The 16124-nt window shown below is 42.5% G+C and overlaps 1 protein-coding gene across 2 annotated transcripts in view; it reads left to right on the top strand.

Moving 5' to 3' along the window:
* CYFIP1 (cytoplasmic FMR1 interacting protein 1) overlaps window positions 1–16124 on the top strand; it is a 91456-nt gene that overhangs the window by 8278 nt on the left and 67054 nt on the right. For both annotated transcript variants that reach the window (XM_063459300.1, XM_063459309.1), the window contains exons 2-8: window positions 3670–3793; window positions 4635–4724; window positions 6617–6694; window positions 7944–8045; window positions 8329–8510; window positions 9211–9307; window positions 15600–15728. In XM_063459300.1, coding sequence (XP_063315370.1) covers window positions 3677–3793; window positions 4635–4724; window positions 6617–6694; window positions 7944–8045; window positions 8329–8510; window positions 9211–9307; window positions 15600–15728 — 795 coding nt within the window. In that variant the 5' untranslated portion in view covers window positions 3670–3676. The remainder of the gene's footprint in view (window positions 1–3669; window positions 3794–4634; window positions 4725–6616; window positions 6695–7943; window positions 8046–8328; window positions 8511–9210; window positions 9308–15599; window positions 15729–16124) is intronic.

Genomic DNA, 16124 nt, shown 5'->3' with positions numbered 1-16124 from the left:
AGGTTTTGGATTGGCTGATGTTGATAATCTGAGCCAAAGAAGCAAAGCTTCTCAGAGGAGACCTGCTCAGAGAGGGCTGAAAAGTAAGTAAACACAATAGGGCCATAATGTGTATTTGTATTCCTAATGCTATAATGTTCCTTCTAGCAAAACGTATGTTTGTACTAAATTGAAATTGACTTCTTTGTATTCAGCAATTAACGCTTTAGTGACTAGTACTATTTGTTAAAAATCAGCAATGTAGTTTCTGTATGCCATTATTTTTACCTTGCGCAAGACTTTAAAATTTGAAGTCCTATGCCATGGCGTTCACATTACGGATACATTTCTACTCGCCAGTGCTACATTTTTATTCTCCAGAGATTTAGAGGCTAGTGTAAAATGTAAACCTTGCCTTATGCATGTGTTTGCAATATATTATTTCCCGTATTATATACACTCATAGTATTATAATTTTTATTTTAGTAACTGTATTTACTCTGCCAATATGTTTTTCACAGAGCTGCATGCTGGGCAACTGTAATATATACATTGTTGGTGACATGTCAAATTTAAACATATAGAAAGAAAAAAGGCCATTTTAAAAATAATCTTGCCATTAATTAGGCCGTGTTGTATTTTTAGTATACTTTTTGTAATATATTGTAAAAGTTCACCGTGAGGCAACTTAGAGTTTCAAACCTGCGGCAAGTACCAGAACCCAAGATACCATTAATGTGATTGCCATTTGTTTGAGGCCTCGTGTTCAACTACCACAGTTTCCTTTCCATGGCTGCACTCTGTACGACATGCGGTTTGTGCTTACCTTCTCAGAGTGATTTTTGACCACACTATCATTTTCACCACACATAGTGTCATTTTTAAGATTTACTTTATTAGCTTTTCCCCCACCTGTCTTTTCGTTGTGTGTGTGTGTATATAAGCATTAAAAGAGCCATGTTGATGTATATTGTTGGTATTATCCTGTGTGTGACTGCTAGATGGTAATCTTCAAAATCTTCATTGGGTTTTCTTCATCAAATTATTTTGCATTAAAAAGTGCAATGCAAAATTTAGGCAAAAATGGTTGATTTGGAAAGTTTAATCAGATCTAATATGTTTTATAGCTTGTCTAGTGCAGCCTGACTTTGCAGTTCTGTTTTCAGTTCACTACATGTTTTACTTAGTTTTTCTCCCTTGCAGCTCTCTGTCCTTCTGGCATGCCTTCTTGGCTGAGATCACAGAGATCGATGATCTCAGCCAATCAGTAGTGCACATGTACATGTTTTACTCTAGTTGGAAGCACCTCCAGTGACTATCTGAATGACAGCCACTATAGACATGTCACCTCTGCAGAACGGCAATGTTTTCAGCTTCAGAGTTAAACTGGGTCATGTGGCATTCCTCCCCAGACCAGTAAACTGAGATAAAGTGGTTCTATGCAGGATCCCCCTCAGTCTTGCTGAATCTCCCATAGACCTCTGGTTTTTACTCTGCATGCGCAAGATTACAAAAGTGAGCTGAAGTTAGAGCTTGAAATTAAGATGGCGGTTTCTAATTAGGGATAGCTTTAAGTAAAAATCTCACTTTTATGTGTTGTAATGCCAAAGATAAAAACAGTGTAGTATATTTGAAACTTGGCAGGGCTTAGCTTGGGAGAGCTTAGAAACTTTACTTATTATTAAATCAGTTTTACAAAATTGACATTCTTTATACAATATTTGAAGTAAAGTATTACCCAAACATGAGAATTTTACATTGTAGCTTCACCTTCTACATTTAAACGCAGCAAGCGCTCCCAATTACAACCCTGGCACACCAAGCTGACTAGATATCTCAAAAAATGTCCCAGAACTGCTCAATGCTGTTGGAGAAAGTCTCATTATGCACCTGACTTCCTCCACTAAAAATGTATGCTGCGCTCGTACATTCTGGCTCTTTCCTTTGCAAAAGTAAATTACTTCAACACCCTCATATGCACACTGTCCCGCCAACCCAAATGCCTATTTCAAACTTTTAATGCTCTCTTTCGCCCTGATGCTCCCCTTCCTCCTACCACCATGTCTGCCTCAAACTTTGCAACTCACTTCACTGAGAAGATTTTTACAATCAGGGAAAATATCTCTAACCTCTCTCTTCCAATACATCACCCAACCCCACTCACTCCACTGTTCTATGCTCATTCGCACCTACTACAACGGAAGAGGTCTCTGCTCTGCTCCTACTACCTGTCCCCTCGATCCTATTCCCTCATATCTCATCCACCCCCTGGCTCCCTCTCTTGCTCTTCCTCTCACTAAAATTTTCAATCTCTCCCTTTCCTCTGGCACATTTCCTTCAAGCATGCAACCATAACGCCAATTCTGGAAAAGCCCAACTTTAAACCCCAACTCCCCATCCAATTACCGCCCTATATTGCTAGTGCCGTTTGCCAACAAGATCCTTGAGAGAGTTGTGTATGCAAGATTGACAGACTTCCTCGAATCCAACTCTCTGCTTGACCCACTTAAGTTTGGATTCCACGCTCTTCACTCTGTTGAAACAGCTGTGACCAAAGTATCCAACGATTTTATGTATGTATTAAATAAAATAACAAAAGCTGAATAGATGGAATAAAAGTAACACATTCACACGCAACACAGTTTGTAAAGAATTATATGCTGGCGTGTAGACTGTTTCTGATTACAGAGCAATTTTAATATACTTTCTTGAAGAGATGAACTAATAAGGCTGATATATGTAGTTGGTCAGCTGAACCCAGAAAGTTCATACAGTTAATTGCTTCCGCGTCAGTAAAGAGAGCTGAAGATTAGCATGCTGTGTATAAATAGTAAACATATGTAACAGGAAGCTTCTGGTTCCGTTTTTGGTTTCTTCTGCACAGGGTGTGAACTTGATGTATTAGTGCCAAAACACTTGAGTTGTTGTTTGGAGTGTAACTCTCCCATCGTGATATTAAAAAAATAAAATAAAAAAAAATATGTTTTTAAAAGTGTACCTGCCTACATGATACTTTCTCGATTTAGAACTCACATGTGGCAAAATGATCTTAAGTAAATAGAAGTCTAGCATCTTAATATACGGGCAACACCTGCAGTACGTGCCACTTTAAGCATTGTTTTTGCCAGAGCATAGTATGGGGTTCAGCGCACAAACATTTGTATATTCCTTTTCGTATCTTGCACTGCAGTTGTAACTATGTGTACGTATGGGAGAAAACCTTGTTTCATGGTATACTGCAACTTTTAAAATGTGAGCTGATGATCATGTATCATTTTAAAGGCCATTGTTTTTGGTGCTGTCTAAAATATATCAGGGATTTGGTATAAAGGGCAATACAGGGAAAATGTATTATGGTGTAGCCGTCACTGTGAACAATGGAATGTTCTGCTGTTTGTTCTGCCTTTAGAACTTTGACCGCAGTTGCTCATTACAGTTATCCCCTGTAGTAGAATTCCTGTGCCTTTTGCTAATAGTTAAAGTACCCTCTTGCTAAGATTAGACTTGGTGAAATGGTTTCTTTTATTTTTGCTTTTTTAATCTCCCTGATCCGAAATGTACTATTGGGTTGACACCTGTTTAGCTTTGCCAATTACTTTGTTACAGTTAATGCAGTCTTTGAAGGGAACCTGTGTTACAGAGAATTACACCTATAAACATTTCAGCTCAATAACTGGCTTTCATTCACAGGTTCACAATGACGACTCAAGTGACGCTGGAGGATGCTTTGTCCAATGTAGATCTTTTGGAGGAGTTGCCATTACCTGACCAACAGCCTTGTATTGAACCCCCTCCATCTTCACTTTTGTACCAGGTATATATTGTATGCCCATTTATTTGGCGGGATAAAAAAAAAGTACTTAAACTTTTAATTTGACATTTCCAATGATGGTGAAATTAAATGCAGCCTACCTCATCAGCTTTCACTCAAGACTGTTTATATCGTATATAAGACTGCATACAAAATACACATATTTAGGTAACACTATCCTTCTATCCAGCACAGATTTTTAAGGATCACCAAATAAACTCTCTGGTTTCATGTAGCACGTTTAAGAATATATATATATATATATATATATATATATATATATATATATATTTTATTTTTTATTTTTTTAAGTAAGAATTTCCAGTGTGACTGTTTTGGCCTTAAAGGACCACTATAAGCACCCAAACCTCTTCCACTCAATTAAGTGGTCTGGGTGCCAGGTCCCCCTAGTTTTAACCCTGCAGCTGTAAATATAGCAGTTTCAGAGAAAGTTCTATGTTTACATTGAGGGTTAATCCAGCCTCTAGTGGCTTTCTCCCAGACAGCCACTAGAGGCACTTCCGCGATCCTCAGTGCTAAAAATCGCATTGAGGACATGCTGGGCGTCCATAGCAAAGCCGTGAGTTATGCTTTCCTATGGGCGGTTTGAATGCACAGAGGGAGCGAGGTGCTGAATTAAGTGGCTGAAGGGGTTTTAAGGGAGGGGGAGGACCTAATAACCCTATAGTGCCAGGAAAACGAGTTTGTTTTCCTGGCACTATAGTGCTCCTTTAAATATGCAATTCCCTGTCATATTCAAGAATTTTCACCTTGTCCTGAGTAGCCCTAGTCTTTTTCAGAAGAATATATGATTATTATTGTGTTTTCCACATTTCTCCCACAGCCTAATTTTAACACTAATTTTGAAGATCGAAATGCATTTGTCACGGGCATTGCAAGATACATTGAACAAGCAGACGATCATTCCAAGATGGTAAGTTAACATTGTATGCAATCTTTACATTGGAGTTGTACCATACAGTTACATATGGTTGCCTTACTTTATTATTTACTTTATTATGGAATGCACTTTAACTTACTATGCATTTATATGCTTTTCAAATTCTGACGTGTTTTTATTAATATTTTATTGTAATACTAATTACACACATTACTACATAAAGATAATGCACATGTAACATTTCCTACTAGAGGTGCTTCCTGGGCACTGACATTCAGTGTCTCCACCGTGTGCATGGACACACTGAACTGTCCTCATAGAGATGCGTTGATTCAATGCATCTCAATGAGGAAATGCTGATGGCAGGGTGGAGTTTTACTCCGCTTCCTTGGCTGAGATCATCAGAAATGACAATCTCAGCCAATCCAATGCTTTCCTATAGGAAAACATTGTGATTGGCTAAGATCATCACTTCTGAAGTCAGCCAACAAGGCAGATCAGGGGAAGAGCCAGCACAAGAACACTACGATAAACATAAGATTCTACTAAATTTAGGGAGACCAGGGTGCTAGTTAGTGTTTTTAACACTATAGTGTCAGGAATCCATATTTGTGTTCCTAGCCCAGAGGCGGAACTACTGTGGTTGCAAGGGTCACAGCTGCGACCGGCCTGTCTCTCCAGGGGGCCTGGCCGACCTGCGGACTCCTGGGACTGTGGGTCCCGCCAGCTAAGTAATGCGGCCCTGGCCCGCGCGGTGAAACTGTCGGGCCGCATTGAAGGGGCCCATGCTGATAGGACCACCCACTGCTATGTATTTCCAGCGCGACCCGGCCCCCGGCACGACCGGGCCCCCTCTGATGATGTCAGAAGCTGGGAGGCAGTGACTGCCTGGTCACTTACTTCCAGCAACTGCACAGGAGGAAGGAGAGGAGGGAGTCAGAGTCATCAGGCTGAGCCACTGGACCCCAGGGAAAGGTATGTGTGTCTGCATTTAGAGGAACAGTGAACAGGGCAGGGAGGTCTGTTAGTACAGACTCCCCTACTTTGAAACCGAAACACCAAAAAGACACTCCAGTGATGTCTTGGGGCTTGACCCCTAATTGTTAACAAAGTGATGGCAACTACCTAATTACAGGGCAATTTATACACTATATATTTATCTGAGTAGATAGAGGTATAGCCATTTGGCTTTGGATTACTTTTCTGACCATTTACACATGTGGTGTGAGGTGTAGTGTACAATTGATGAACATTAATTTATTCTGTGTTATTCTCCAGTTAACACCTTCTCACAGAGCTTTTGCCCTGTAATTAGGTAGTTGCCATCAATGTGTGTGTGTTTGTTTGTATGTGTGTGTCTGTGTGTGTTTCTAGTTACACCTGTGGTTTCTATTAACGCCTCTGTCCTGGCCCTATAATGTTTCTTTGAGAAAAGCATTTTGCAAGTAACAGCGAGAAAGAAGTAAAACTGCAGGACAACAAAATATCAGTAATTTTGAAAACAAAAAGGATGGACCAAGAAAAACAGAACGCAACATCCCAGAGTGACAGAGTAGACATTATCTGTGAGAATAAGTACAGTATTTTAGGTTTCACATCATAATACTCATATTGAAATAGGAAAGTGAAGGTTGACAGAAACTACATTTGGAAATGGGTCCAGCAAGGGAGTCCTTATGTGTGGATAAAGTGTACTTTTTTATTGACTCTCCTCTCATGCAACTGTCAAAAATAACCCAAGTTCTCAGTGAATACTTTTCTACCAACCTATTTCATTACCAGAAAGTATCATATTTTGGGCTGAGAAGTACTATTAGCCGTCTCCTGAAATATAAAGGCAGTATACAACTCTATGTAAGCTGCCTTATTGATATTAGGATTTGCAATCAAATGTCCTAACTTAAACCTTTTCTTATTTAAAACAGAATGTGATGCTGGAAGAGGGACATGAATATGCAGTCATGCTGTACACATGGAGAAGCTGCTCCAGAGCCATTCCGCAGGTTATGTAATTAGGTTTACTCCACGCTTAAGTGGTTTTCAGTTAAAGTTGCTGTCCATAAAGACTGCATCTCCATGCTGGTTTCCTTGTGGCTGTCTATAAAATTGCCACTTCCTCTTTCTGACACATTTTCTAACAGCACGATGTGATAGACCGTCTACAGACAACTTTAAAAGCAGAAAATAACAGATGAATCATGCAAAACAGCTTTTTATTATAGTTATTAGTAACCTTTTGCATTTTCCACGGAAGTAAATGAACAATCCAGGCACCATAACCACTACAGCACACTGTAGTCGTTATGGTTCCACTGTAGTGGTTATGGTGCTCTCGACCAGTGAGCTGGGCCCTGCACAAATGGGCTTACCTCAAGCACCAGACGGACCGCCACTAGAAAGACATCTGACTGATCTAAATTGGTTTGACTAGTTTTGGGGAACTGGCACCATAACCACTGCAACGCTGTAGTGCTTATGATGCTTCTAGTGATCCTTTACATTTTGCTGGGTTGATGCCTTATATATTAACAATGAATTGTGATAATTGCTTTCTTTTCTGTCTCTCTCTGCTGTGTTGTAAATGAGCTAATGTTGGTGCTTCAAGGGCTGGCGATGAGAATTGCAGTGTTTTTCATATACTTATGGCACATCATCATCCTTGTTGTAATCTTCATAGAAACTGCCATGTCAACTGCTTTCTTAGCGACTTTCTTGGACCTGAATGAGCTTCTGCTTTCAGAAAAGCTGACTTTGCTGTAACAACCAGAAATTTGAGTTTCAGAACATATATGTACTTCTGTTTAGGAAAAGGGCTGGCACTGCTGCTAAAAGGTCTTTTCTTGTAACTGCTAAGAGTAGAACATTTAAACTTTAGTCTGATTTTCTCCAGTAGTGTTAACCTTTAAAATAAAAGGCTTAAAAAGCATTGAATATGGTTTTAATAACCGCTGAGATCTTCTGTTTAGCTAGAAAAAATATTCCACAGGCATTAAACCATTGTGGCAAAGAAGCAAATATACAACGTTTCAGCTTCTGGGCCGTAGTTATGTACACGATTCGCAGCCGAAGCATTCTATATTTATCCTTATGGTTTAATAAACATTTGTTTCATTTCACACTACACTGTGAGGCTTGTGGAATATTTTTTTTTCTACCTCGAGGACTACGGATGTCTGCCACAGAACCTCTAGTATCTCCCCTTTGTTGTCCTGTGTTCAACACTGCTTTATGCTTCTGTTTACCTCTTTGCAGGTTAAATGCAATGAGCAACCAAATCGGGTGGAAATCTATGAGAAGACAGTAGAAGTACTGGAACCAGAAGTTACAAAGCTGATGAACTTCATGTACTTTCAGGTACTTGGCACAATGTTTTTGGTAGCCCCACAGGAAAGAATAATGCACATGCATGGCAAAACACCACCTTGTACCAATCAACTGCTCTCTATGTGAAGCATTTGATTGAATAACAATCTGATTCCATAATTGCAGCAGAAATGCCTGCTAGTTTTCCTGGTTGGCTGCTAGTAAGATATGATCCACTGACTGGGTGCAGACTCCTCTGAATGCCCCCTTCCAGTCTCTTACCGGTCGGGAGCCTCTACAGAGGAGGTATATATTGTATATTTATTCCTTACAGAGGAGTGCCACTGAACGGTTCTGCACAGAAGTGAAGCGACTGTGCCATGCAGAGCGAAGGAAGGACTTTGTATCTGAAGCCTATCTTCTGACTCTTGGCAAATTCATCAATATGTTTGCGGTCTTGGATGAGCTAAAAAACATGAAGTGCAGCGTGAAGAATGACCATTCAGCCTATAAAAGGTAGGATTTTTATTTCTCCTTGAGTAGTATGGTTTAGAAATTAAAGTATAAAGATCTAAAACCAAAGGAAAAAAAATATGAGAAGTGAACGTTGGCTTATATTACATGGGCTTACTCATAGACTGATGATTAGAACACTGCTGACAAACCCCGGTTAGCTTTTACAGGATAAAGGGGGCAATTGAACTACATCTCCCAAAACCCTTGTTTTGCCTATAAAGCAGTGCTTGAGAGGGGTAAAGAAACACGCACAGCAGCATAACCAGTACAGCAAGTTGTATTGGTTATGTTTTATACAGTGTCCTGGCACCATACTAGATTATTTAGGAACCTTTTGACATAAACAGTGCCCCTTCCTGGAGACTGCTCCCTCCTTGGCACATTATAAATGTTAATGTCATACATGGCATTAATTAGTTGTGACAACACTTTGTCAACCACTGTCATCCAGGTTATTTAAGTTGACATTGATAATGTGGATGTATTAATTATGTATTATTATTGTGGCCAAGGAGATGGTAGGCTTTGGACTAAGGACTACATATGATTTCCCTTACCTGTTCCACCCACCTCTAAATCACGAATGATCAATATTTATTAACACAGCTCAACATCTCCAACCAAATTTTATTGGCTATTAAGATTTTTCTTTGTTTCATCCTGTAATTTTAGTGTAATTTGTTTGATTTCTATAACATAGAGCGGCGCAGTTTTTACGAAAAATGGCAGACCCGCAGTCTATTCAGGAATCTCAGAACCTCTCCATGTTTCTTGCCAATCACAACAAGATCACTCAGGTTTGTTTTTTGGCTTATTGTGTTTTCTATGTGTGGTGTTTTTTTTTTGTTTTGTTTTTTATATAATTTTTTTTTTTTTATTTTGAATATCTTTTTTTTTTCTTTTCACACTGCATGTGTGGTATTCAATATATATTGGCATAACAAACACGATACAATGGTATGTCCCTGCGGGACGGTATAACATCAAAAAGAACATTAGGACATAGCACATGCAGCATGAATTTTGTAACTTAATTACATTATAAGAGATATAAGTGAAAAACAACCAGTGTGCCCTATGTGGATGTAATAAGGTTGTCAATCGCCAGATTAAGTTATGTCCACTGAGGGGTGTACCCCTTGCCACAAAAGTAGGTGTATTTATAAGTGAAGCCATTCATTATCTGGCCAGGGGGGCAGGGGGTAGTATGAAAAGATCAATCGAGTGTGGCTGATCGGCATTTAGATGCGTTGGGTATGTGTCGCAGTGTGTTATGGCTTTCTGCTTGTAGTGAGCCTCTGTATTCGTGTTACTTGCATAAGAGAAAGTATGAATAAATGAGACTGTATTCTAATAAACATTGAAAGGAAAGTAAGTGAACGAGAAAATAAAATAAAACGGAAAAACAAAGCAATTTCTAACTGTGGTGTTATGGTAAGTGATAATGGTGGAGTCCCCTTTAGAGGATCAGCCTCGGTTTCCTCAGGTGGGTGGTCTGGTAGTCGAGGCTCGCTAAAGTGCTCTAGGAGTAAATTCCCAAATGGTGGCGGGCTCAGCTGGGACACCATAGGATAACATTGATTCCATGCTTTTCTATGACTTGGTTTAATACGCGTGCTGCATTTGCTGCGCATGCGCATTAGCACCAGCTCGTCCGAGGGACATTGGTGCTGGGTAAGGTAAGTAAGTAAAGGGTTTGAACGGGGGGGTGGTGGAACGGGGGGGGGGGGGGGGAGGAGGGAGGAGACAGAGGGAGCCAGGGCCGAACTGGCCCACCGGGATACCGGGAAAATTCCCGGTGGGCCGCTGCACTTGGGGCCAGTCTGACAGCCCTGATCAGCCCTGTCAGTCTCCCAGCACAATTTACCTTAATTTCGTCCGCATGCCCTGCCTCCTCACACAAGCCCCGCCTCCTGAACATAGCGCCGCCTCCCTTGCGTAAGCCCCGCCCCCACACACATTGCTCGCCGGAAGGAAGAGGCTACAAAATGGAAACTTCACCTACCAGGTAAGCTTCAGCCTTGACAGTGATTGTATGTGTCTGCTAGTGAGTGAGCTTGTGTGTGTGTGTGCCTGCTAGTGAGTGAGCTTGTCTCTATATGTGTGTGTGTGTGTATGCCTGCTAGTGAATGAGCTTGTCTGTGTGCAGGGTCGTTGCAAGGATTTCTGCCGTCATAAGCAAAGATCCATTTTGCCGCCCCTTCATGTCACTCACTGACAGACACACACATGCTGACACACACTCACTTACTGACACACAGAAACCCGCCGACAGACATACACTCAATCACTGACAGACACTCACTGACAGACATACACACAGACACTCACTGACAGACATACACACAGACACTCACTGACAGACATACACACAGACACTCACTGACAGACATACACACAGACACTCACTGACAGACATACACACAGACACTCACTGACAGACATACACACAGACACTCACTGACAGACATAAACACAGACACTCACTGACAGACATACACACAGACACTCACTGACAGACATACACACAGACACTCACTGACAGACATACACACAGACACTCACTGACAGACATACACACAGACACTCACTGACAGACATACACACAGACACTCACTGACAGACATACACACAGACACTCACTGACAGACAGACACACAGACACTCACTGACACACAGACACACAGACACTCACTGACACACAGACACACAGACACTCACTGACACACAGACACACAGACACTCACTGACAGACAGACACACAGACACTCACTGACAGACAGACACACAGACACTCACTGACAGACAGACACACAGACACTCACTGACAGACAGACACACAGACACTCACTGACAGACAGACACACAGACACTCACTGACAGACAGACACACAGACACTCACTGACAGACAGACACACAGACACTCACTGACAGACAGACACACAGACACTCACTGACAGACAGACACACAGACACTCACTGACACACAGACACTCACTGACACACAGACACTCACTGACACACAGACACTCACTGACACACAGACACTCACTGACACACAGACACTCACTGACACACAGACACTCACTGACACACAGACACTCACTGACAGACAGACACTCACTGACAGACAGACACACAGACACTCACTGACAGACAGACACACAGACACTCACTGACAGACAGACACACAGACACTCACTGACAGACAGACACACAGACACTCACTGACTGACAGACTGACAGACACTCACTGACTGACAGACTGACAGACACTCACTGACTGACAGACTGACAGACACTCACTGACTGACAGACACACAGACACTCACTGACAGACAGACACACAGACACTCACTGACAGACAGACACACAGACACTCACTGACAGACAGACACACAGACACTCACTGACAGACAGACACACAGACACTCACTGACAGACAGACACTCACTGACAGACAGACACTCACTGACAGACAGACACTCACTGACACACAGACACTCACTGACACACAGACACTCACTGACACACAGACACTCACTGACACACAGACACTCACTGACACACAGACACTCACTGACACACAGACACTCACTGACACACAGACACTCACTGACACACAGACACTCACTGACACACAGACACTCACTGACAGACAGACACACAGACACTCACTGACAGACAGACACACAGACACTCACTGACAGACAGACACACAGACACTCACTGACAGACAGACACACAGACACTCACTGACACATACACACAGACACTCACTGACACACAGACACTCACTGACACACAGACACTCACTGACAGACAGACACTCACTGACAGACAGACACTCACTGACACACAGACACTCACTGACAGACAGACACAGACACTCACTGACAGACAGACACACAGACACTCACTGACAGACAGACACACAGACACTCACTGACAGACAGACACACAGACACTCACTGACAGACAGACACACAGACACTCACTGACAGACAGACACACAGACACTCACTGACAGACAGACACACAGACACTCACTGACAGACAGACACACAGACACTCACTGACAGACAGACACACAGACACTCACTGACAGACATACACACAGACACTCACTGACAGACATACACACAGACACTCACTGACAGACATACACACAGACACTCACTGACAGACATACACACAGACACTCACTGACAGACATACACACAGACACTCACTGACAGACATACACAGACACTCACTGACACACTCACACAGACACTCACTGACACACAGACACTCACTGACACACAGACACTCACTGACAGACAGACACTCACTGACAGACATACACACACACTCACTGACAGACATACACACAGACACTCACTGACACATACACACAGACACTCACTGACACACTCACACAGACACTCACTGACACATACACACAGACACTCACTGACACACTCACACAGACACTCACTGACACACTCACACAGACACTCACTGACACACAGACACTCACTGACAGACTGACACACAGACACTCACTGACACACAGACACTCACTGACAGACTGACACACAGACACTCACTGACAGACTGACACACAGACACTCACTGACACACAGACACTCACTGACACACAGACACTCACTGACACACAGACACTCACTGACAGACTGACACACAGACACTCACTGACACATACACACAGACACTCACTGACACATACACACAGACACTCACTGACACACTCACACAGACACTCACTGACACACAGACACTCACTGACACACAGACACTCACTGACAGACTGACACACAGACACTCACTGACAGACTGACACACAGACACTCACTGACACACAGACACTCACTGACACACAGACACTCACTGACACACAGACACTCACTGACAGACATACACACAGACACTCACTGACAGACATACACACAGACACTCACTGACAGACATACACACAGACACTCACTGACAGACATACACACAGACACTCACTGACAGACATACACACAGACACTCACTGACAGACATACACACAGACACTCACTGACAGACATACACACAGACACTCACTGACAGACATACACACAGACACTCACTGACAGACATACACACAGACACTCACTGACAGACATACACACAGACACTCACTGACAGACATACACACAGACACTCACTGACAGACATACACACAGACACTCACTGACAGACATACACACAGACACTCACTGACAGACATACACACAGACACTCACTGACAGACATACACACAGACACTCACTGACAGACATACACACAGACACTCACTGACAGACATACACACAGACACTCACTGACAGACATACACACAGACACTCACTGACACATACACACAGACACTCACTGACAAACACACTCACACAGACACTCACTGACAAACACACTCACACAGACACTCACTGACAGACAGACACACAGTCACTGACACACATTCACTGACAGACATATACATATACTCACTCACTGAGAGACAGACACAGACAGACATATACATATACTCACTCACTGAGAGACAGACACAGACAGACATATACATATACTCACTCACTGAGAGACGGACACAGACAGACATATACATATACTCACTCACTGAGAGACGGACACAGACAGACAGACACTCACTGACAAACACTTAAACACTCACCTCCCTAGGATCCAGTGTGGGGCAGCTCCTCACTCCTCCTGCCCGCCGTTTAGTATGCCGGGGCCGGAATTACGTCATATTCCAGCTCACGGCATCACAGAGCGCGCGTGAGGGAGGAGTGAGAGGCTGCAAGAACAGCCTCCCTTGCCGCCTTCTCCTTCCCTTCTCTCCTCCGATCACCGGGATTTGATGGCAGAGCAGGCACATGTCATCAAGGTAAGAAGGTGCCTCCTCTGCCATACTGTGACAGGGCACGCCCAGCGCTGCGGCCCAAGACAGGGTGAGCCCACCAGGAAATTCCCGATGGGCGCCCCCAGCAGGCCGGTGTCCTAGGCGAATGCCTAGTTCACCTAACGGTGGCGCCAGCCCTGTCTGTGTGTGTGTGTGCCGGCTAGTGAGTGAGTTAGTCTGTGTGTGTGTGTTTGCTAGTGAAAGAGCTTGTGTGTGTGTGTGTGCCTGCAAGTGAGAGAGCGTGTGTGTGTGTGTGTGTTTGTGTGTCTGCTAGTGAGTGAGCTTGTCTGTGTGTATGTCTGCTAGTGAGATAGCTTTGTGTGTGTGTGCCTGCTAGTGAGAGCTTGTGTGTGTGCCTGCTAGTGAGTGAGCTTGTGTGTGTGTGTGTGTGTGTGTGTGTGTGCGTGCATTCTAGTGAGTGAGCTTGAGTGTGTGAGCTTGTCTGTAGTAAGCTTGTGCATGTCAGAGTTTGTCTGTACTACATTTGTGTGTGTGTGTGTGTACGCCAATAAGCTTGTCTGTGCATGTCAGTGAGATTGTCTGCCAGTGAGCCTATTTGTGTGCATCTGTAAACTTGTGTATTTGTCAATGAGCTTATATATATCAGTGAGATTGTTTGTCTATGACGCTGTGTATCAATGAGCTTGCGTATGTCAGTGAGATTGTCTGTGTCTGCATGTGAGTATGCCTACTGTATAATTAAATGTTTGACTCTGAAAGGAATATTTTATATTAGAAAAACCAAATATATATATATTGACCAATAATATGTAAGGGGCTATGTCTTGCCACCCCAGATGATTGGGTCATATATAAATACATATATTATATATATAAAATATTAAATGTATTTATATATGACTCAATCATCTGGGGTGGCAAGACATAGCCGTACGTATTACATGTGACAAAACGTGGCGCAATGACTTATGGGGCTGGCATGTATTTTTTTTTTATTTTTTTTTCAGGGCTACTTTGTATCCCCAGTCCGGCCCTGGAGGGAGCTATAGTGCCAGGAATGCAGCTTTGCATGCTTGGCACTTATGGTGTCCCTTTAAACAAAATCCCCAAAAGACCCACTTTTTTCCTTTTAGTACATGTGCTATATTGGTGTTAACAAAACATCCTAATTTTCTTTTACAATCGTATCTAGTCATTGCAGCAACAGCTGGAAGTCATTCCAGGCTATGAAGAGCTTCTTGCTGACATAGTGAACTTGTGTGTTGACTACTATGACAATAAAATGTACCTGACGCCTGGAGAGAAACACATGCTTCTGAAGGTAAGGGACCATATGGCTTCTTATTATTGTGGGGGTAATTAGGGAAAGGGTTTGTTTTTCTTTTCTAGAACTGTGACTTTATTCATTGTGTGCTATAGTACTTACAGAGAGCCTTGGGTATTGATTCCAGCTTGCATTGCTCTACTTAGATAACTGAATATTACAGAAGATGAAACATATTAGTTGATTTGTACTGCACTGAAGGGAAAGTTATGCCAAACACTTTTATTTTACAGCGCTGTTTTTAAAGCCGGTTTAGAGCATTTATTTCAAGGGTTTTTTTTTGGTTTTTTTTAGTCTCCGACTCCACATGTATAGGAAAATGTCTAGATCAGGGTACAGTTCCATTATACTAGATACAGTTTTCTTAGGGGCAGTCTTAGCACCATAGCCACT

This window comes from Pelobates fuscus, chromosome 1 (genome assembly GCF_036172605.1).
Source record: "Pelobates fuscus isolate aPelFus1 chromosome 1, aPelFus1.pri, whole genome shotgun sequence".
NCBI lineage: Eukaryota > Metazoa > Chordata > Amphibia > Anura > Pelobatidae > Pelobates > Pelobates fuscus.
The sequence above is the reverse complement of the archived record's forward strand: the minus strand, read 5'-3'. Positions and strand labels throughout refer to the sequence as shown.